This window comes from Pygoscelis adeliae, unplaced genomic scaffold (genome assembly GCF_000699105.1).
Source record: "Pygoscelis adeliae isolate BGI_AS28 unplaced genomic scaffold, ASM69910v1 Scaffold25, whole genome shotgun sequence".
Lineage (NCBI taxonomy): Eukaryota > Metazoa > Chordata > Aves > Sphenisciformes > Spheniscidae > Pygoscelis > Pygoscelis adeliae.
Window position 1 is genome coordinate 1,863,377 of NW_008824808.1, and position 21,567 is coordinate 1,884,943.

At 41.0% G+C, this 21,567-nt stretch overlaps 1 protein-coding gene across 2 annotated transcripts in view; it reads left to right on the forward strand.

Moving 5' to 3' along the window:
* GADL1 (glutamate decarboxylase-like 1) overlaps nt 1–21,567 on the forward strand; it is an 82,139-nt gene extending 60,572 nt beyond the window's left edge. Inside the window, exons 14-15 of one of the 2 annotated variants that reach the window (XM_009324175.1) lie at nt 18,531–18,625; nt 21,230–21,567. In XM_009324175.1, coding sequence (XP_009322450.1) covers nt 18,531–18,625; nt 21,230–21,269 — 135 coding nt within the window. In that variant the 3' untranslated portion in view covers nt 21,270–21,567. Of the gene's footprint in view, nt 1–9,510; nt 12,490–18,530; nt 18,626–21,229 lie in introns of those variants that run through there. The other variant, XM_009324173.1, reaches the window with a different exon arrangement.

Genomic DNA, 21,567 nt, shown 5'->3' on the forward strand with positions numbered 1-21,567 from the left:
AAGGAAAACATGCTCACTGGGGATGAGGAGAGGAGGAAGGCTGAGCTGGAATGAACATTGTCTTCGGACAAGATGTACATGAGGAAAGTGTTGTTGACTTTGATACGACTCCATGTGGAAGGGTTTGGCGGCCTTTATTTCATGTCCAGATCGCGCTTTAAATAAACAAGTCTCAGGTAGGCAAAACAATTCTAATAACTGACAGTTATTGGTCCTATAATTCACTGGGTGGAGGGGGAGAAGGGATAATTTTCTTTGTTAAATTGGGTGATCAGATCAGACAGCAGCCTTGCTTTTGTGGTAGCAGTCTGGGCTATGGTAGACACCATCCCTTCATCCACCCCAAGCCTCTGAGAGGGTCATTATGATGTTTTTAAAGGAGAAGAAAAGTCACAAAAGTTATCCAGTTTTGTTGTAGTACTCATTTTTCTTTAGATCTGGTCAAAGAATATGAACAAAGATGCATTACTGTTCTTTAATCATTACTGTAATGCAAATACAGAAGGTGCTGCTACCTTATGCCAGAAGCTGACTTGTGCAAGTTGTAAATAAGATCTTAACAATCGGGAATCATTCCAAGTTTCTGAAGCGACACTCCTTTTCTACACCAGAAGTGTGTCGAGTTTTTGAACTTGTGTCACCATATAATGTAATCTTCCTATTGTAAAGCGCTCCTCCCAGCCCCAGACATTTGCATTGCACTGTGATTTCTTTTTTCCCCCAATGGAGTAGAACAGAAGCTCATCCCTATGCATACAAACTAAAAAGGATTTTTTTTTTGTTAGTTACTCTTGCTTTCAAGATGACAAACTACCCTTTCATCCTGGATGGAGATGGGGAGCTTGTCTTTGGCAGGGTGGAATGACTGGAAAACCTAGTCACTAAAATGGGAACTTAACAAAATGTTGCACCGAAGAACCTCATGTATGGTATGAAAGCTTTTAAAATAATTGTTTTTATAAAACCAGTAGTGCTCAACTCTTGTTTAAACAGATCAGAGCACTGGATTCATAGCGTTGTGTGCTAGCCTTTGGAGTTTTCTTAATGCCTACACTTTCCACGTGGCTTGTTAATAAGACCTTAGGAAAGCAACACAGAAATGACAGAAAAATAATAAATCCACATGAATTGTCTTGAAAAGCCACGTGTGCGCAGACAGAAGAAGACATGGGGACTGTGCACCTGGAAAACCGTGTTGTTCACCAATGTACATTTTAGCTGTAAGTAAAAACACACACAAACATCTCTTAAGTGCTGATTCTGTTCTGGGTGCTGTCTATTCTGGCTCCTCCTTTTCAGAGGCAAAAACCATTAGCGTAAAAGCCTTTGTCTGAAGGCTATTTTTTGTTGCGTAAATGACCAGCTAAAGAAGTTGTTAAAGGCAATCAAAATCTGAAGGCAGCCCACCATCTTCTATTAGTCAGGTCATTTTCAGTGATTTGTGGAGTTCATTAATGTGTCTTATGGCAAAAAGCAACGGATGAGAAGATGATGTGCAAAATATGATCGCGTAGACATACTGTACAGCCCTGAGTTGAAGGTGCAATGGAGAATGTCGTATTGGGACAAAAATACAGCAGCATCTGTTCTCCTTTGCTGTTAGTTGCTCCGAAGAATGTGGAAGTGGTTACTGCTATTTTGACAAATGCACTTATTTCTCCTTTTGTTGCCTGATGTGGCACAAGGGGAACACTGGCGCAATAGCGTACGGCAATAATTTATTAGTGGTTTAGGGATGTGGGCCCAGAACAAATTCTAGACAAAAGAAAAACATGTTTGGGTTTTACAGAGCGCCTTGGCTACAGGAACAAAGCTGTGATTGGGTGTGCAAATATTTGGTATTTCGATTGTCCCGGTTGGGGTGACAGCTGACAAATGGTCTGAGTTTGTTTTTAATTATCACCAAAAGGGAAAAAGCCTGTTGTTTTAAAGCCAGCAACTGACGTTGCAGCACAAGGCAAGTAAAGATATTTAACAGTGGAGGATATACTTTCTCAGTGTTATAATATGTTGAAAGCACTATTACTTCCAAATATTTATAGTATTTAGCTAGTTTTGTGATTACAACCAACCAAGGAAAGTGTTTTGTTTGCTTGTGTTGCATCCAATGATTGATATAAAATGCCAGCTACTGTTCTTACTTAATACTGACTGGTATCATTGATATCAAAGTTATCTTCTGCAGTCCCACTGGGAAATGCAGCAGATATGCTGTGACAGATGTTTGTGAGACCTATTTGGCACAGAAATTATTTAATATAGATCATACTAGCCTACAGAGCACTCACGAGGTATCAGGGCCGATTACAATAGATACATAGAGACTTCACTGCCCTGAAGGGTTATATGCCTCCTGTGAGGGGAAAAAGAAACCTGTTACCCAAAAGAGATGGAGTGATTTGTCCAAACAGCCTCTGGCAGGGTTAGGGACCAGTCCTATTTGTTGAGTCTGTATCCAGAACTTCATCCACTGTGCTATCTTTTAAGCGAGATAAGAAACAGTATTGTGAAGACCCACTGCAATTAATAACCCATATGTAAAAGTTTAAAATTGTGTACAAATACTTCACTGAATTGGTTTGTTTGTTTGTTTTACTTTTTTGGTGGCAATTGCTGTACAGTAGTTGTTTTGTTATGAATATACATGAATCCAAACTATTTCTTACAGGAAGCATAACTTGTCAGACTTTGAATAGCCAATAAGTTGCCTTTTAAGTAACAATCATGAACTTCCAAATGAAAATTTGCCCCTTCTGGGGTAGCCAAAACAGATTTTTGTGGTCAGATGAGAGAGACTGTTCTGTATAAACTTGTCTTTCATTACAAGGAATAATGGAGGCAGGAACACAAAATGTGTTTTCCATTTTTGTGAAATCATGAGAATGTGATCTTTCCATTTTGTCAAAAGGGCAACTTTTTTTGTCTTCTAGCTACAAATCTTCAGCCAATTTCTAGTGCAGTGTTTGGTACCTCGGAAAGTTTCATCAAGGCTGTATTTGAGGAAGAGAAATAGTTTGAGCTGCTAATATGCTCCTATCCTTCCAACACTGTCTAGCCTGCTTTTGTGGATCCCTAGAAAGGTTATTGATTTACTGCGAGTGTGGCTTTCTCTAGTAAAAGCTGAAGGCTGTTTGCAAACTGCCACCTGAAGCAGGCACGTAAGGAGGAAATTTAGATAATTGCATTCTGCTTCCATTGAAGTCCCTGGCAATTTTGAAGTGAATTTCAGGAGGAGCAGAATGGAGTCCGGTGACGGGGAGTCGCCGCTGCCAGCAGCTGGAATAGCTCTTCAGCTTTATGTTGCATAGATGCTCAGTGACCTGGGAACTGTCCAAAAGATTTGGAAAAATGTTTCTGACAGCAGTTGCCAGTATTAACACCAGTTTTTATAGGCATTCTGACTTTGTAGTACTTGCTGGGCTAGCACATTTAGAGTCATCCACACTACTTGAAGCTGTTCGCATGAGATTTCCAGCCAAATTTTGCCGACAGAACAGGCAGTCCCATGAATTTTGTCACACTTTCTGTCTTTCCTGGGAGCCAAAAATTCTACAGATGTTTCAGTTAAGCATTATCAGCACTTTTGATCCCACATATTTATGGTTGGACAAATAATGGATTTTTTGGTTTGGCCATTGAATTAAGAAGCTGGAAGCAATTCTTGGTTTTAGTTGACCAGAAAGAAGTTTTGATTTCAGACAAGCTAAAATGAAGCAATTTGCTTAATTTCAGTTTCCTCGGTCCTTTTCTACTGGCTGCAATAAAAATGGGTCAATTTCCAATTGAATTTAAGTTTTAATTGAAAACAGTGTTTTGAAACAAATACTCAAAATACTTTTGTTTCAAAAATTTAGAAAACCTTTAGGCTTTTCTGGTTTCTTTATTTTTCTGGCTAATGCTATCTTTTCACTTGGGCTATTTGTCAAATTCACTTTTTTTGTTTTTCCCCCCAAAGCAATATATTTTCATAAATTCATTGCTTAGCAGAATATTTTTATCCAGCATTGTTCTCAATTTGCAACTCATTCCTGTTGCCTTAATGTTTAAATACAAAATTGACAGAATGTTGCTTTTAAAGAGTATATCCTCTAGCCTACAGGTTGGAAAAGCTGTTGTGATATATCAACATCTGGCACGACTAGACTAATACAACTAGAGTCTGTGAGAATGACAGCAGTACAGGTAGCATTCAGGTAACAGAGGTACAGTGTCAGAGGCATAGAAAATCATTTGTGATGGGACAGTTTGAAAATACTGGATTAGGTCTAAAATGAGATCCTTTACAGATTAAGGGAGGGCATGGAGAAATAAATTTATAACTAAGGTTGGACATGGTCTTCCATTATCAGCAAGCTATTCTGCAGTTGTCCAACCTGAGCTTTCTTGCACTTTCAGCGTATCTGTTAATTGCAATTGTCAGAGACGACATTAGAGCAGAAAAATAAGAGGCTAATTAAAACCAGTAGGTGCTTATTTCTGTATTTCAGCAAGAAGAACAAGGTAGCATATTTGTTGGGAAATTCTGCTGCTTCTTAGGACAACTTATTTGCTATCCATACCCAGCAGCATTAGTGCAGTTGGGGTTGGGGGCTCAGTGGATTCACCTCATAAGAACAAAAGAGCTACATTACTCTTTTCTGTGCCTTCTGTGTCATCAGAAAGCATGAGCTATTTTGGACTAAATATAGGACTTGAGCTATAAGCTGGCAATAGTGGGTATGTATTTTAGAAGTTAATGGGATTGTGTGATTTGAAAAAGCTAGGCATCTGGTTATCTTACTATGATTTTTTTTTTTTTTTTTAGTTAGAATAAACTTTTACAAAGCAATTCTAATTACAAATGTCCATACTGTTCAACAGGAGGCAGCTTACAGTGAATGAATTCCAAAGCATAATACTGTGCCATGACTAATGGTGTGGGAACATCACCTATTTAACAGAGCTGCTCTGGAGATTTCACTTTACACAAGAAACCCATGTGCTAGGAAATTGTTCTTAGCTTAAGAACCAGGCTTACATAGCTTGACCACTGTGAGAATGGTTTTGGAGGCCTTGCTAGCTGTAAGAAGAAGAAATGATCTCAAGTTTCAGCAAGTCTTCTGAAAGGATTTTAAGTGTCCAAACTTGGGAACTAGCTCTTGAAGACACTAGGTACATGCTTCTCCTGCTGAGAAAGTGCTTGACTCTATAGGTGAGTCAGTCTTTAATGGTGGTTGCTGAAGTGTGCTATGCAGTCACAGCCTGAGCTTGGTGGAAATTCTTGAAGTGTTGGAGAAACTTGGATTGAATGCCATTGACGAATCAATTAGGGGGGAGCAGAGTGGTTTTTAAGGTATTACCCTGTGGTACGGTTGTGCAGAACCACTCTTCTCAAGGATATGTGAGATATGGAAAGGGAGATATGTTGCTTTCCTGATCCTCCTGGTGCACTAGATACTTCAGCTGGCCCTGGCTGCTTGTCACACTGCTCTGTGTGTGTGTACGTGCTGGGAAGGGACGTTGGCATCTTCCATGTGAGTATATATGAGGGTCAGCTGTGGTCTGGACTCTTGATAGAAACAGCTTAAACTTTAGGGCTAAAACTTTCTGTTGTTTGTGGTGTGGCTAAGTGCTGGCTGAGAGCAGGAGAAGAGATTATCCTGTCACCCAGGTAGATGGAGAGGAGCTAAACTACTATGTCATTTTTGCTCTAGTTTAAAAAACTCTGCTATTAATAGTAAGGGAAGCACGAGATGTTACAGCCCCTGTGTAGGTCTGCACGGGGAGACTGCGATGCTCTGATCAGTCCTCAGGCAAAGCAGTTTCCTGGACCTCTGGTTGCACAGTGCAATGTGAGCAGCTCTGCTGCAGGATGGCCTTCCACGCACTGCACGTCCTCCCCACCTTCCTAGGTGGAAGAAGGGCATGTCTGATAGCCAATACGCTGCTGTAGTGAGCGTTTGAAATAATAATCTCCAGGATAGATTGGCAGGGGAGGCCAGTGGTGGGACGGAACAGGTGAAGGGAGCAAAGGAAAGAAGAGGACTTCAGTTTTAGGATACATTACACTTAAAATTCTGAGACTGCTGCACTGACAGGCCACATAAAGAATTAGATTTACAATTTGAAGTAAGTTCCGTAGTAAGATAATTGGACTGGTGAAGCAATCTCACTCTCACCAAATTGCTTTCCGAGGAGCCTATCCTGAATGGGGCTGTGCAGCTCTTTCTGATATTTGAGCACCCTCAGGTCTCATTGACTTCAGTGGGAATTAAACTCATTGAACTCCTCACTAGGCAATTAGTTCTTTATAGGTCTAATTTTTCTGCTGCAAAGTGGTAGCTGCCTTTACTTTCAGTTAGCAGTCATACCCTGTGCTCCTCAAGTCCAAGCCTTAGCATGCTTGTATCATTTAATGGTTCTTTTGGGAGACATGTACTTAAGCATTTGTGCATATATTCTGTTCCTTACTGCTTTCTGTGGATAGGATCCCCGATAGTTTTGTTACACTGACTGCATCACATTAAAAAATAGAACATGCAAAATACTTGATGGAAAACCTTTCCAAAAATAATCCTGTCAAAAGCCCATAGGACAGTTTTATGCTTTTTTTTTTTGTTTCTTTTAAGTAGGAAGTGTTTGTTTTGCCTTCAAAAAGGGATGGATGCACTTCAAATTAAGAGGACAACTTCATTAGCATGGAGGATGAATGTGATAATAAATGAGATAATGAAAGTGAGATTTTTCTACCTTTCCTTTCCATGAGAGAAGACCTACTGAAATGCAGTATATTTACAGTCCTCAAATTACCGAAGCTCTAAATGTTTTTGCTTTCATGGTCTCCATTTGTGCTGTTGCACATTTTGGGATGATGGATTGTGGAGCACTGGGTGTTGAGATGAAGAGAATCAATAGTGTGATACAAAAGATGAAATAACTCTGATGGAACATCAATAAAGGCTAAAAGTTGCCATAGGGATTTGAATCTTAAAGAAGAGCTTGAGAAAGTATATTAAGAAGAATTCGCTTCTCCCCTTGCACTTGTAGTGTCTTTATTCCATGAGCAGAAGTCGCTTGGGGGTTCCTGTCAAGTACAGGGGTGGAGGAATTTGTTCTTTTCTGTACGTATACGGTGCCCAGCACAATGTCTTCCGAGCATTGTCACAGTGTCATCGCTATCTCAGCTTATAGCTGGTGTGAATAAAAATTAAAGTATAGAGCTCTTAATAGCCTTGTGTGCTGTTAAAGGGTTCAACACATGCAACCTGTAGGAGAAGTAGGAGAGTTTTTATCACTGTTAAAGAGAACGTGTGTTGCAGGTCTGTTCACAAGTGTGCATAACCAGAAGCGTTCCCAACCAAGAGTCTTCCCATTTGATTCCACCACTGGCAAATTGTGCAAGAACAATTATAAGGCCCAGATTTTGCCCTAGTGTTAGCACTGCACAGTACTGTGTTCAGCGATTTGTTAGGATGCAGTTTGGAATATTTGGTCTGAAGCAGAGAGGATTGTTTGCCGAGTAACACACTCTTCAGGGTGAAGAAGGCTGTCTTACGCAAAATAGCTACCATCTCTATCCAAGCAGAACTCCAGTGTTTTGTTTTGTTTTAGTTTGTTTTTTTCTCTTGAGTATGGACTAAATGAGGTTAGTCTGATGTCATTCTGAGCTATAAAACAAAAAAATTGAGGAATCCTTGAATCATTTGCTAGGCAGACAGAAACCCAGGTGGGTGATGGCATAGGGATATGTTTGACTACTCCTGTTTCTAAATGACATACGCATTGCAGATACACAGCAGAATTGTGTTTTCATTGGTAGCTTTCATTAGGATCTTTACGAAGGAGGCACACCTGGAGCTCCACATTAGATTTTATGGATTTTCTGGAAAAAGGTGCTATCGAATGCGACTGAAGGTATCACAGTATGCCTCTTAACACTTCTTGTTGTAATCTGAGTGTTCCTGTCCTCATTGTTATCTTCTTGTTTCCTAAATGTTTATCAGAACTACTTTCACAACTTATTTCTTATTTTTTGCTTGCAGCAATATGCAAAAAACGAAAATTCTGATTGCACATTGCCTTCTGAAAGGATATTCATTGCTTTCATGTGCATAATTCATACTGAGGTCACACTCTGGACTTTAATTAGAATTCTGACTCTATCACTCTCATAGTTTAGAAACCAAACACTAAATAAACCACATAGCTTTGTGACAAAGATAAACCAAAATCAGAGAGGCAAATTAAGTTAGAACCATGAACATTCTTCCTCTGAATTCAATATACATCTTGAAACAATGGTAATTTAGACATGTACCACTAAACAAATATGGGAAAGCTAGGCTGTTAGTGTGAAAATCTTAGCTGTTTCTATCTAAGAAAACTGTATGGGACTTGCCTACTAAAATGTGCCATGTAAAAATAAAGCTATTAAGGCAAGGTTGGCATCATCATTTTTCTTTCACAGATCAGGTGGTAGTTTCTGGCAGTAACTTTTAAAGCTGAAATAAATTAATGCAGAAACCAAGGTCAGGTCATACACCTATTTGCTTAGTTCAAAGTCAAACCGTCGCAAAAGGAAGAAAAGGAATGCACTGTTCTGAAATACAGTAGTGTTATTAGTAATATATTAAAATGCAACGCATTTTTAAAAATACTGCTTCTGTCAAAATACTTACTTATGTTGAATTCTGTCTTCCAACAAAGAGAGTACTTAATCCAGCAATGTATTTAAGCTTGTGACTGATTTCAAGCATGAGAACACAGAACTACTCACACACTTAAAGTTAAGCAGAAGATTAATTGGACAAGGTTAATAGCCCTGCTGGGATGAGATCAAGTGTTCAGCTATACCTGACTCTGCCAATCTTACTCATGTTTTTTTATTCTGCAGTGAGACACCTGTGAGATTTCATCCCATTCAACACAAGAGTGGTGTAGCAAAACGCCTTAAATCTAAGAGATGAACTCTTAAGCTCCAGGATCAGGCCTTCTCCCTTAATATTGCATCACACTGACTTCTTTGGCAGCTTAAGTTTCACAAGGGTTCAATGGAGAGTGTCCTTTAGGGAGAGCTACTTTGCAGATACGGAGAAGATGTGAAGGGCCATCAAGGGCGAGTAGTCAAGCTTAGCCTAGTTAGCACAAGGAGAGAAACCCTGACTTATACCAGCTGCAGCTGATGTTCTTCCTGAGTTCAAACCTTTGATCTAAATCAGGAAGACTAGGGACCTTAACCCAAGCTTTGCCATGTCACAGGTGAATGCCCCAAGCAGCAGGCTTTTTTGAGGGCTTTAGATCTTGCTCTGATTCTGCCGGGAGTCCCAGAACCTGAGCGTCTCAGTGCACAGTCTGCCTCTAAACCTGTCGGTCTGAGCTTTAATGTTTCTTGGGGCAGGCAGTGGGAAGGCAGGCAAGGGGTGCAAAACTCAGACACTTCAAAAAAACTTAAGTCACAAAATACAAAATTCCTGCCCAAATCTGCTGTATTTCTGAGTGTGACATCAACCCTTTTTTTATCTCTGCATTCAGGTTGCTCCTGTAATTAAAGAAAGGATGATGAAGAAGGGCAGCATGATGCTTGGGTACCAGCCTCACCAGGGCAAAGTCAACTTCTTCCGCCAGGTGGTGATCAGCCCGCAAGTTAGTCGAGAGGACATGGACTTCTTGCTGGATGAAATTGAACTGCTTGCTAAGGACTTGTAGCTGTAGCTCCACAGCACCAGGCGCTGCTCATGTGTGATATGTATGGAGAAAGAATGGCAGCAGCATTCTGGTGCTGTTTTGTGAAAGGTAGTAAAAAGCTTGACATATAGTTTGGAAACTGTCGTTTTACAGAGTGATGTTGAGAGCTTGGCAGGTAGAACACCCCTTCACAGGAAAGTATTTGCTGATGGGGGCTGAGAGTGGCTGGGGGCAGGCCGGTGCTTGCAGCACCACTGCCGCCATTCTGGGAAGTGTTCCCTCGAGAAGGGAGCACTTCTGAAAATGGTGTCTACATCCCAGGGAGGGCAGCTATTTATGGGGTGCCTGTGCACAAGTGTAGCTCAAACTGGTCACTTACATATGCAGGCAACACTCCTCTGAAGTTACTGTTAGGACTGGATTTAGCTCAGTGAGCTTTAAAATGCTAGTAAATACTCTTGTCTACTCTGTCAATATTTTAGTTTCGTATGTATTTAAGGATAGAGACCTGGTTGGTAATGACACTGATAAGACTGAACATCGTGGACTTGTATGAAGCATTCCTCAAGGCCCCTAACTAGGTGGATTGCCCAGGTTTTCCACCGTGAGCACAGTCAACATGGGGTTGTGCAAGTCGCCATCCTGGGAGGTTTGCAGGACCTGCCTGCACAAAGCCCCAGGCAACCAATATTGACCCTGCTTTGAGCAGGTGGAACCAGATGACCTACTAAGGTCCCTTCCAACCTAACTGATTTTGTGATTCTATGAAATACAACGATTGGGCCCAGTCAGTGTTTGCCAATGTTGCCCACCCAAAATATCACCACCACTTTAACAGAGCTGAGAATTTTGGAATAGCACTTAGAACTTCTTACCTCTTTGTTAACAGGAGTTACCTGGCATTTCTGAACTGCTGTTCCCCTTCCTCTGTTTTTAAAGTGTAAAGATTTATTTAGCAGCTTTTAGATGCACTTTGAAATTATCACAGAGAAAAAATAAATATATTTACCTGAAAAATACATATATATTTATGCATGGTGACTATATATTAAGAGCATAGCAAAATTACATATTTGTCATTGTCTGTCTGTATTTTCCTACAGATTTGAGATGACTCAATCTTATGTTATCAGTATATAATTTATATTTTGGCACTGAGATTAAGGTGGTGGTGATCAGGGAAAGCCTGCCTGTGATTTTAGGATATGAACAGTCTGAGTATTTTTGGTCAATCTTAAATTGCAAAATTAAATTCTAAACTTCATGTTTGTGTTAAGAATTACAATTTACTTTTGATCTGTTTGTATTCTGTAAAATGATCCATTTTATAAAGATAGAAATTTATTTCTTGGGGTGAAGTTCTTGCAGCAAAGCAATGGAAATAACCATGTCTTTCACCTTGTAATCAATGCCTACTTAACTTCAGTGTTGTGATGTTTGTTCCTTATTCTGTATTTGAGGTGGCACTGGCCAATATGAATCTTCCTGCTATAATGTTTTCTGTCATGCTGAAAGCTGTCTTTAAACGCAATGCTTTCTTGTTTTCATTTCCTACGTTGTACTAGGATCCAACATTGCATGACATTCCTACTTCCAGTCTCCAGGATTATGGTATGGAAAGTCATGATACCCAAGGAGGTCATGCTATCGGAGCAGTAGATAGGAGCAAGAGTCACCCTGCAGCACTTGACAGATGCCTTTAACAGTGTCCTGGAAGTGAATATTCTTCTGCTGTTATAGTAAGCCACTGGACTTTAAGCCAAAACCCACATGGATATTAACATAAAAATGAATATAATGATGTGGTCCCTGGATTCTGCCCTGTAATACCTGCGGCTCACTTGATCACTTACTATCTTGTGCTTCTGGCTATACCAGCTTGGAAAATGCTTAACTAAATTCAGGGCCCATAAGGCTTATTTAGCCTCCCAGGCACTCTGGGTAGAGTGCAGAGTACGCAAGGGGTGCTGGATGGATGGGATGGCACTGCTGTTGTTTCTTGAATTAGATAGGACTGTTACCCCTTCTCCTTCTCTTCTTTGACTTTGCAAGGAAAGACAGAATACAGTGTCAGGATGTTTTGATTATGGTCCCGATTCTTGGCGAGTACTTGATTTTTGATTCAGGGGGAGCTATGTCACCTTCTGTCAGCTAAGAATTTGGTCCATGGTGTTCCGTGACACCGCTACTATCAAAAAAGTGTTACTGTCTTGTTTCTCATCATGTTGTTAGTGCATTTCTGTTTCCAGCTACCATGACACTTATGGCACATGTCAGACTGAAGTAACCGGTTCCCTTCTGTAGCAGTAGTGGCTATAGTATTTTCAAATGAGAGCAAAATGGAACTTTTTAGATGTTTGCAGAAAATAATTCTCCGATCAACATGTGCACTGATTTCTTCAAAGGTATAGGTTAGCCTTCCAGTGTGACGCGAGTACCTTATCTCATCTCCATATAATTTCTATTATTGCTGACCTCTTATCATGTCCTGGGTGCGCGATATGATGGTTTCATTTCAGGACTAATGTAATTTTCTCATAGTTGCCTATTTAGGACTAGTATGTACAAAATGTCTATTTTGTAGCTGGTGATTTTAATAAAAAGTGAAGTAAATTACACCCTTATAAATACAGGTTGTGTTTGTCATTTGTCAATCTAAAACTGCAAAGAGATGTATAAAGAAGGTATGCATGAGCTCTCCAGATGGAGAAACAACAAACTGCCAGCACAGCATTAAAATGTGAAACGTAGTCTAACCCTGCTTCAGGATGTGGTTTATCTGTGTGCTGTGCCCATATCATCTTTAATAAACATCTTGGATGAAAATGTGTCACAATTTATCTTACTCCTCCTTTCAAATGCAGAAGTTAAATTGTTTTTACAGAAATGGCCATTTTATTTATTTACTTATTTACTCTTCTAGCCAGGTGGGATTGGCCCATGAGCTCCCTCTCCTAGTTACTGAGAAATGCCATCTCTCAGGATGCTAAGCCAAGTTCTGGAAGTAATGAGGTACAGGTATAAATCGGTGTAGAAGCTGATCCACTGGCTGTTTCAGTCTTTGTAATTTCTTGTGTCTACTTTTAATAATCTTTTTTCAATACGGAGCTTTAGGAAAGGAAGGAAATACTTAGACAGAAGAGATGCTGAGGCAGTTTGTGCTCTCAGTTGTGTGGATGCATCTTGTGAGAACTTTGGGTGTTTTGTGCTGGGTCTGTGTGCAAGATCACTCACACAAATCATCGTGCCTGGAACAAGCAGTCCTGGCCTCAGGACTTCGAATATGATTTTCTGTGACAGATTAATACAAATCAGTAAAGTCTGGTTATGTATGACTTTAGTGCTTCTAACTCTCACTGAGTTAACTGGAAGCCCTTGCTGGATTGGGCCCTGAGTTTTATCACTGGGATCTTTCATTTCAACACCAGCAGCTTGGCACTCAGAATATCTCGGTTATCTATTCAAGGTTCGTGCCTAGAGATTCAAATTTATCTTTATTTCTGTGAGACTGAATTGAAATGTATTTTCATTTGTATCCTTCAGTGATGTGTTAAGATGCTTTTCAAATATCATTTGACCCTTAAAGGACAAGTAATGTCCTTTAAGAGACGCCTGGTAGAACTGGTAGAGTTGCATTCCCAGAATACCAGGTAAGAGCGTGTAAAAATGCTATGTGCCTGAGGTTTCCTCATTCATACACACAGATCACAGCATTACTTCATGCTCAAATAATTTTTATTTTTAAATAAAAATTGAGTAGCATGATTGGGCTTACAAAACTGATACAAAATGTTGAAGGCAGAGGAGAATAATAATTCAGAAATACTAAATGCTAAGTCTGCTTTCTATTATGTCACACACGAGCTCTATGACAAGCCAATGGGAAGCTGAAAGTGTTGTTTGAGTCCCCCGTTTTCAACAGTGCCAAATCTGCCCAGCCTCTCTTCCCTGCTGCCTAATTCCATGGGTTTTCAACGGGAGAGTGAAGTGTGTTCATCCTGGAAATCACTTGTAGGTAAGGCCCACTCACGCGCCTGCCCTCCATCCTGTGGCATAATTGATAAATGCTGATAAATCATTTCAGCTTATAAGCGCTGTGCCTAGTACAGTCACTGCTAAATATTGCTACAGTTACATCCTGAAATAATGCAATTGCACACATTCATTATGTCTTAATTGCACATGCTAATTGCAGGTTAGATGCAATCAAAGCAGCACTGCCTGGCAAATACACCGTGCAAACCATGAGAAACCCTGGTGGAGGGGTTTTCTTTCTTTAAATTGAATCTACTTTCCCACAATTACATGGTTTTGCTTCAGATGTACAATTAGATGTTATTACTCTAATTCTGTAACTACACAATAATCAACCAAAAATTACTTTGAGAAGCAAAACAAAACAAATTTGCACAGCAAGAGGTACAATAAAGAGAACGTCAAAGGTTTCGAGGCAAACCCACAGAAGGAAACAATGGTCGTGCAAACGATTAACCTCTACTAAATCTAATGTACGTGAACGTGCTGCATGGCTGTGCTGCAGGAGTGGAGCGGTGAAGCAGTACCCATCATGGAGCCATCAAAGAACTTGCATATACCCTGACACTGCCGCAATCTGCCCCAACATAGCATGGTCCATCCACTGATCCTAGACAAGCCCTTTCAGAAGGCAGGACACTTTGTAGTACAGTAATGATTTTTGTATCTATCAAGGTGAAGTTTGCATTCTCAATAATAAAAGTGATACTGAAAGGGTAATCTTGGAAGAGTCCAACAGCGATGACCACTTTAAGCCTTAGTAGCTTGTGTACAATTGAAGTACAATGGATCACAGTTTTTAAATTCATTTAAAAAAAATCAGTAAAACCTTTATTTTATGAAGCATAAAGGCAAATAATACAAAGTGAGGGACGTGGACCCTTAATAGTTCTGTCAAACACATGTTCTGTTTTGATGAAATAATTTCTTGTAAGTAACTCGGAGAGTGTTAATTTCTACTGGGCTATTTAAAAATGGAAAGTATGATGAAAGCACTTGCCATGAAATAGCAGAGGCCTATGGAAAATAACATCTGCCTTTGGGACTGTGCGGTCTATATTGTCCTCTGCAAAACACTGTTCTTCCAAGAAACTTTCACTCAGCTTGTCATTCTGGGAATTGACTCCTTAACTCTGGCAGGCACTGGCAGCTGCAGCTTTATACATCCTGCCCCTTTTGTGCCAGGTGATACAGATTTTTACTCTTGTTCTGTTTCTGTACCCTCTCTCATGCCTGGACATTTTTTCAGAGGGAGATTTTCAGTATTTGGCACCATAGGAAAAATGTCAAGGGTAGCAGAAGGGGGAAGATTGAAAGCTGAAGCAAAAGCAGTGCTCAGCTTGGTATCTTGAAGTGGCATTTTGCCTTCTTTTTCTCAGCAATGGATTTGTCTAGATGTTCAGATGATGATCGCTCGCTGCTCCTGTCAGAACTATGGTACCACCAAGCTCAGGACTTCACTGTGCACTGTACAACGTGGTAGACCAATTTGGCCTTGGGAAACTAAATAAGACAAAGGGTGGGAGAAAGAAATGTTGGTTGAGCTGTTTTACAGAAGAATGATGCATAAGGAACTTAAAACTTCTATTTTTGTGAAAACTTGCACTGTGGCTTTAGAAAAATTGTTGAAGGAGTCACTACCAGGAGACAGCAGTGAGTGAAAAATGGGACATAGTGTGATACGGGCTTAGCAGAGGGAGATAGTGCTAGGCTAAGCAGAGAGCTTTCTGGGAAAAAAAAGAAAATTACTTTCTAGACTGGACTCTTACAGTATTTGATGTGGCATCATTTGGGAAAACCTACATAAGATGGGAAGCAGGATGGAAAATGTAAGGTGGATAGGACTATCCAGTGAAAGATGAAAACGAGTGATGGAGAAAGGAAGATACCACTCAATTACCGGTATTGATTCTGGGCTAATCTAGCTTTATACTGTCATCACTAACCCTTTCAGAAAGATCAGACGTATGTTCATGAAATTTGCTGATGAAGCTATGTTGGAAGTTTTAGAGTTTGACATGTGTGAAGAACTAGGTGATTTTAAGAGCTTGTGGCAGGGGAGACTCAGTCAAACAAAGTGCAAAATTTTTGGGGACTTGCAAAAAGCGGCAAGAACTTTTTGGTTAGAGGTAGGATGTACTAAACACTTGGGAAACAGAAAATTGTGGGGATAAGTATAATGACGGCATAAATAGCAGTGTATGAGCTAAGCCTAAATGCCATATAAATAAAGTCAGCCAGCCAAGAAATTCAGTGGTAAACATCAAAGCAGATCTAGCCTCTCATCTGGAGCATGGCAGCAAGGAAACCCTAGCAGGGCGGCAGACTCGGTGGCTCGTCCAGGCCTCTACCCCTCAGCTCTGTTGTCTCAAGCTGCGAGCAGTGAACAGTGAGAATATTAACTGGTTTTACAGAGCCAAAGAGCAGCGCTGCCTAGTCGTGTGCTCCATCTACTGGTGTGTCCTCTGGTAACCAACTTGTGCCACACACAGGATGTCTCTTCCAAAGAGCACTCGTGGACATCTCATACGTGGCTGAGGAGAGAATTGGAACTAAAAATTCTTGGGATTTTTCAGACAAAAATGATTTGTCAGAAAATGTCGCTTTGTTTTAGGCAGTCTCCTGTGAAAACATTGCATTTCAATGGGCTTTAGGGAAATACATGCAGACCTGTGATCATTTCTTGTCGTCCTGCCTAAACAGTGATGGGAATGTGTTTCCATGCTGTGTAACCCATGATGACACTGGTGTGTTTGGGGCATCCAAGCTGAGCAATGGAGAGCTCAGGGTGCCATGAAAAATGCACTTCCCCGACTCTGAGCCCCTCAGCTGAGCAGTGATTCCTTACTCTGCTCTTTACCAAGGTTAAAAATGGAGTCAGGAGCATGCAAGCCACTTTTAAGCTGTATGGCCTCAGAGTGCTGAGTTTCCAGGCTTGATTTTATTCTGAAGCAATCCAAATGCCTTGGGTTTTTTTATATTTTCCTTTCTATGAGAAATACTGATGTTCTATGGTGAGTTACAAAAGAGGATGTCCTGCCCTCGTGCCCCAGCGCATTTTGGAATTTCCCACAGAACAAAATTTCCAGCTTCTTGACCACCCTGAACTCAGTCCTTTAGAGACACAGACCGAACACAGAACTGCAACCTCTGTGGCGGGAAAGGATCTCAAGATGTCATCGAGATTATATGACCTCCATCCTGAGATAGGATCAGTGATATCAGAGAACTAGTGTCTAACCTTTGCCTAGTCTATAATTCATGACCAAAATTGCTGGACATCCTGCAGCCTTCCCATGAAGTTTTCTTAATGGATAATCTAGATTTTCCCTGCTGTGCTTGATCCATCCACCATGATTAGGGCCAACACATATTTTTCCTCTTTGCAACTTCTACATGTTCGAAGTTTATTATCTTATTGCCCCTTAATCATCTTTTTTTCTAGTTCTGAATAATAGTCGCTCCTCCCACGTTTCCTCAGAGGCCATGTTTCTAAGTCTTCTGATTATTCTGCTACCCAAAACAAGACAGAGCAGTCCTCTGAAACCTTCCCAGGGTTTAAAAGAGAGGCAGGATTACTTTGTACATCTCTCAGCCACCACTGCTGCTTATACATCACAGTGTGATGTTCACCTTTTGTAACAGCAAGATGCTATTGACTCTTGTTAGGTTTGTGATCCACTCTCAGCACTAGAGCTTCTTTGGCCAGCTGCTTTACATGGTTTTTCCCCATTAGATATCTGTATGCTTAATTACTCCTTTGTAAGTGTCCCCACTAAAGAGGATCATGTTTTTTTGTTAAGCACAGCATAGCTAGCTGGTCAAGGGAGGTGATTGTCCCACTCTGCACTGCACTGGTACGGCCCCACCTCGAGTACTGTGAGCAGTTTTGGGCGCCTCAATATAAGAAGGACATCAAACTATTAGAGTGTGCCCAGAGGAGGATGACCAAGATGGTGAAAGGTCTCAAGGGCAAGACTTATGAGGAGTGGCTGAGGTGACTGGGTTTGTTCAGCTTGGAGAAGAGAAGGCTGAGGGGTGACCTCATCGCAGTCTACAACTTCCTCAAGGGGGGCAGTGGAGGGGGAGGTGCTGATCTCCTCTCTCTGGTGACCAGCAATAGGACATGAGGAAATGGACTGAAGCTGCGTCAAGGGAAGTTCAGAATGGACATTAGGAAAAGATTCTTCACTGAAAGGGTGGTTGGTCACTGGAACAGGCTCCCCAGGGAAATGGTCATGGCACCAAGCCTGTCAGAGTTCAAGGAACGTCTGGACAATGCTGTTAGCCATATGTTTTAGTTTTAGGTAGTCCTGCCAGGAGCAGGAAGTTGGACTCGATGATCCTTACGGGTCCCTTCCAACTTGAGACATTCTATGATTCTATGATTTGTTCAATCTGTCAAGAACAATTTGAATTGTCAGTCCATCCTGCAGCACACATGCAGTCTCTCACAACACAATACAGTTTGCAGATTTAATAAGCATATATTTTAATCCATTACCTAGGCTATTATTTAAAATACTGAATAGGGGCTAGACCTGGGTCACTGTGGGTCACCTCCTAGGGACCTAGGGATCTACATAGTAACTATTGTGTCTTTCAAGCCAGCTTTGCACCCACTCTGTACTTGAATTTAGTGAACATTTCCCTAGTTTGCTAATAATAATATCATTTGAGGTGATGTCAAAAGCCTTTCTAAGCTCAAGCCATATGATATTTACTGTATCTTATCTTCTCCATTTTACAAGAGCTACCGTCCTGTAGGAAAAAAACCCCAAACACATGATGAATCCATGTTGACTGCTACCCTCTTCTCATTGTTTTCCCAGTTGCCTTCAAATAGTTTGATTCCTCCCACCCTCTGTAATTTCCTGAGACGCAGGGACCTGAACAGTCCCCAGCTCCTCTTGCCCCCTTTCAAACGGTAAGTACCACCTCTGCCCCTTTGGCAACACGGGAGCAAGCTGTGCAACTGCAGGAATCCTTTCTGGGGCACATTGCAGCTCAGGGAATTTGGTCCTCAAGTAGTTGAACCTCAGGTTGGCTGTGGACGGAGCTGAGGCTGGAGGGTGCTGAAAGGCCTGTCAGGGCCATGTGCCTGGTGCTGCGGGAAACCAGGGGTCTGGGAAGGGGAAGATGGGTGAGCATCAAAGTCTTGCCTCGGTACGGAGCCACGACGTGGCTGGGACATGAGTTTGGATTTGGAGTCGGACAAGTACCTCCATTTTATGCAGGAGAGTCAGAGTAGTCAAAGACAAGCATGAATGGATCTGAGACTGTGAGGATGAATTTCATCCAGATCAGTCAGGCTGAAACAATACAATATACTAAGCGTTTTCCACCCTTTTCTTATCCTGTGCTAGTTTGAGAATTAATCTTTTATTTTCTGATTGTAGCTAGGGAGAAGACTGATACAACCAAATGAGTACTAAACATTTTGGCCTTTCTAGCCACCCTTCTTTTCAGTTGTGCAGTTCTTCCTGAAGGGATTTCTTTTCTGTTTTTTTTACATTTTTCTTCATGAAAAATGCCCTCACTATTTAGTTTGCTGGGTTTCTTTAGAACTGGAAGATAAAAACATTGCTCTGGTCCCGGAGTATTGAGCCTGATGAGGCAATCTTGTAGGGGATATTGCATAAGACATGAAAAAAAAAAAAAAGAGCTCCAGCCCCCTGCCCGATGAAGAGCCCTTCCCCCATAATTATTGTCTTAATGAAAGCACTACATGCAGCTCACAATACCTATAATTTCATTTTAACTACTCCTGGAAGACAATTAAAGCAGTTATTTAAAAATGCAATTCTTACCATAAAGTATAGCAAAATGGAGTCACAAGCATACACAAGGTATTCATCAGAGCATTTAATATCCTCAAGTTAATAATTTTATTATTATTTTCAGGATGTGTGGTTCAAGCAAGAAGTGTGTTGCTATGATGGCGAGAGGAGTAATTCGCTCTATAGCATTCATACATTCCAATTGCTAATGCATTGACCTCACGTACAGAAAAGGAGATGAAAAAAGGTTAACATCATCATTTGACCTGTCTGACCCTGTATCCAAAGCTTTTTTCGTGCATTTGTCCACGAAATAAATTTCCATCTCTTCTAGAAGCTAATATGATTGATTTTGCACATCAGGGGAAGTAATGCAAAAATACAGAGCTCTAGCCTAGCCAACCCACATGGCAATCAAGACTCACTAAGGACTGTCAAAATTCTCATTGGAAAATTGAAAGGCAAAAATTTATTTGCAAAAACCCATTGCATTTCTCGCTAGGATTTTTGAACCTGATACTCCGTATCATTAGAAGCAATGTGAAGACACGTAAAGAAAAGAGCAACCACTTTTTAAACTAGTCTGTGACCACTGTCCATATGTTGGTATGAAAAGCACATTGTCCATTCTAAGAATCTGCCTATAATCCGTAGACGTAATAGGTCAAAGCACTGAAGTCAAACCTATTGACCTCAGCGGTGTTACAGTGAGGCGAAGGGATGGTCTTACTAAATGTCTCTTAATGTGAGCACATGAAGGCACATGGAGTAGGCTTCATCTCTCCATGCTTCAGCTGTCTGACCATTCGCTGCCCATGCTCAGGCTCCCTCCTGGCTCCCTGTGCAGCCCTGCTCCCACCAGGGAAGGGCCTGCCCTGCCTTAGGAGCCAATTTTAGGCCAAGCTGCTGATGTGGTGAAGGTGGCGAGACTCTGCGGCATCGCTCGCTCGCTCGCTCTTGGGATAGTTTTCCTGAGAATGTTTTACATTGAAAAGTGAACCTTCTTCTGCCAAAATGTTTTCCTCTAGAGCTAATAAAACCAAATTAGACTGTTGCCCAGATCAGGAATGAACTTTGTCTGGTTGTGTGTCATGGATATAATAAACAGTTTATACTTGGGCAAAGGCTCTGTTTAAGTATGGCTGAATCCTGTTTGGTTTACTGTGATTAACCCAAACAATTTATAAATGGATGAAGTAGGTTAATTTAAATTCTTTCTTCCATTTCCTATGGCTTTGTTAAGATTAGGTTCTTAAAAGCAACCATTCCAGAAATTATTGCAAGACAAGCAAATTAATGTTAACATTCCTACATTAAAATAAAATTGCCTTGATTTTTTTTCCTTATTTAATAAGGCTTACATGTCCTTTCCAGAAGTACTTAGGCTACACAACCTGCTGCTTAATGGGAGATGCCATTAATGCCTTAAAACATGGGAGCATTTCGCTATGCTATTCAAAGCATTACAAGAAAAAATTCAGCCTAATCCCCTGCAAGTTGCTTTTGCAAACTCCTCCTCAGTGGAGAGGCTGAAGTGCCGGTGACGTTGTCATGTTACAGAAATACTGCTTCTGCTTCTCACATGGGGATTAGATGAGCAAAAGGGGTTGCAGCCAAAGCACATGAGCAAGTCTGTGTAAAAGTGTACGAGGCTTAACAACTGGAAAATTAGAAGTCTTGGTATGAGATTTATGTCCTGTTCAAAACCTTTTAGCTAATTAAAGGTATGGCCTACTTTCTTCTGCCTCCAGGAGCACCGGATGGCTGATGGAAAGCGGGTATCTCAGTTGAAGAGAATCGATACTCTGGCTTCAATTTCACCAAAGGAGGAAACCTCACCTTTCCAGAAATAAGGCTGGATTCAAGTTATCATCTTTCACTTGCTAAGTGCCTCTCTTATGGGCTGCTCCTGAATACCCTGTCTGTTAACCCATGCGCTGCAAGTTATAATTCTCCTTGGTGGCAGCACCGTGTAGCTGTTTTTCTTGGTGGTGTGAGCAGATGGGCTTTGTGTTTTCTTTTACCAGATCCTTTCTCTGACAGCCTTAGTTCAGTTTTGTTGGATCAAGGCTGAAATACTGTTTTTGTC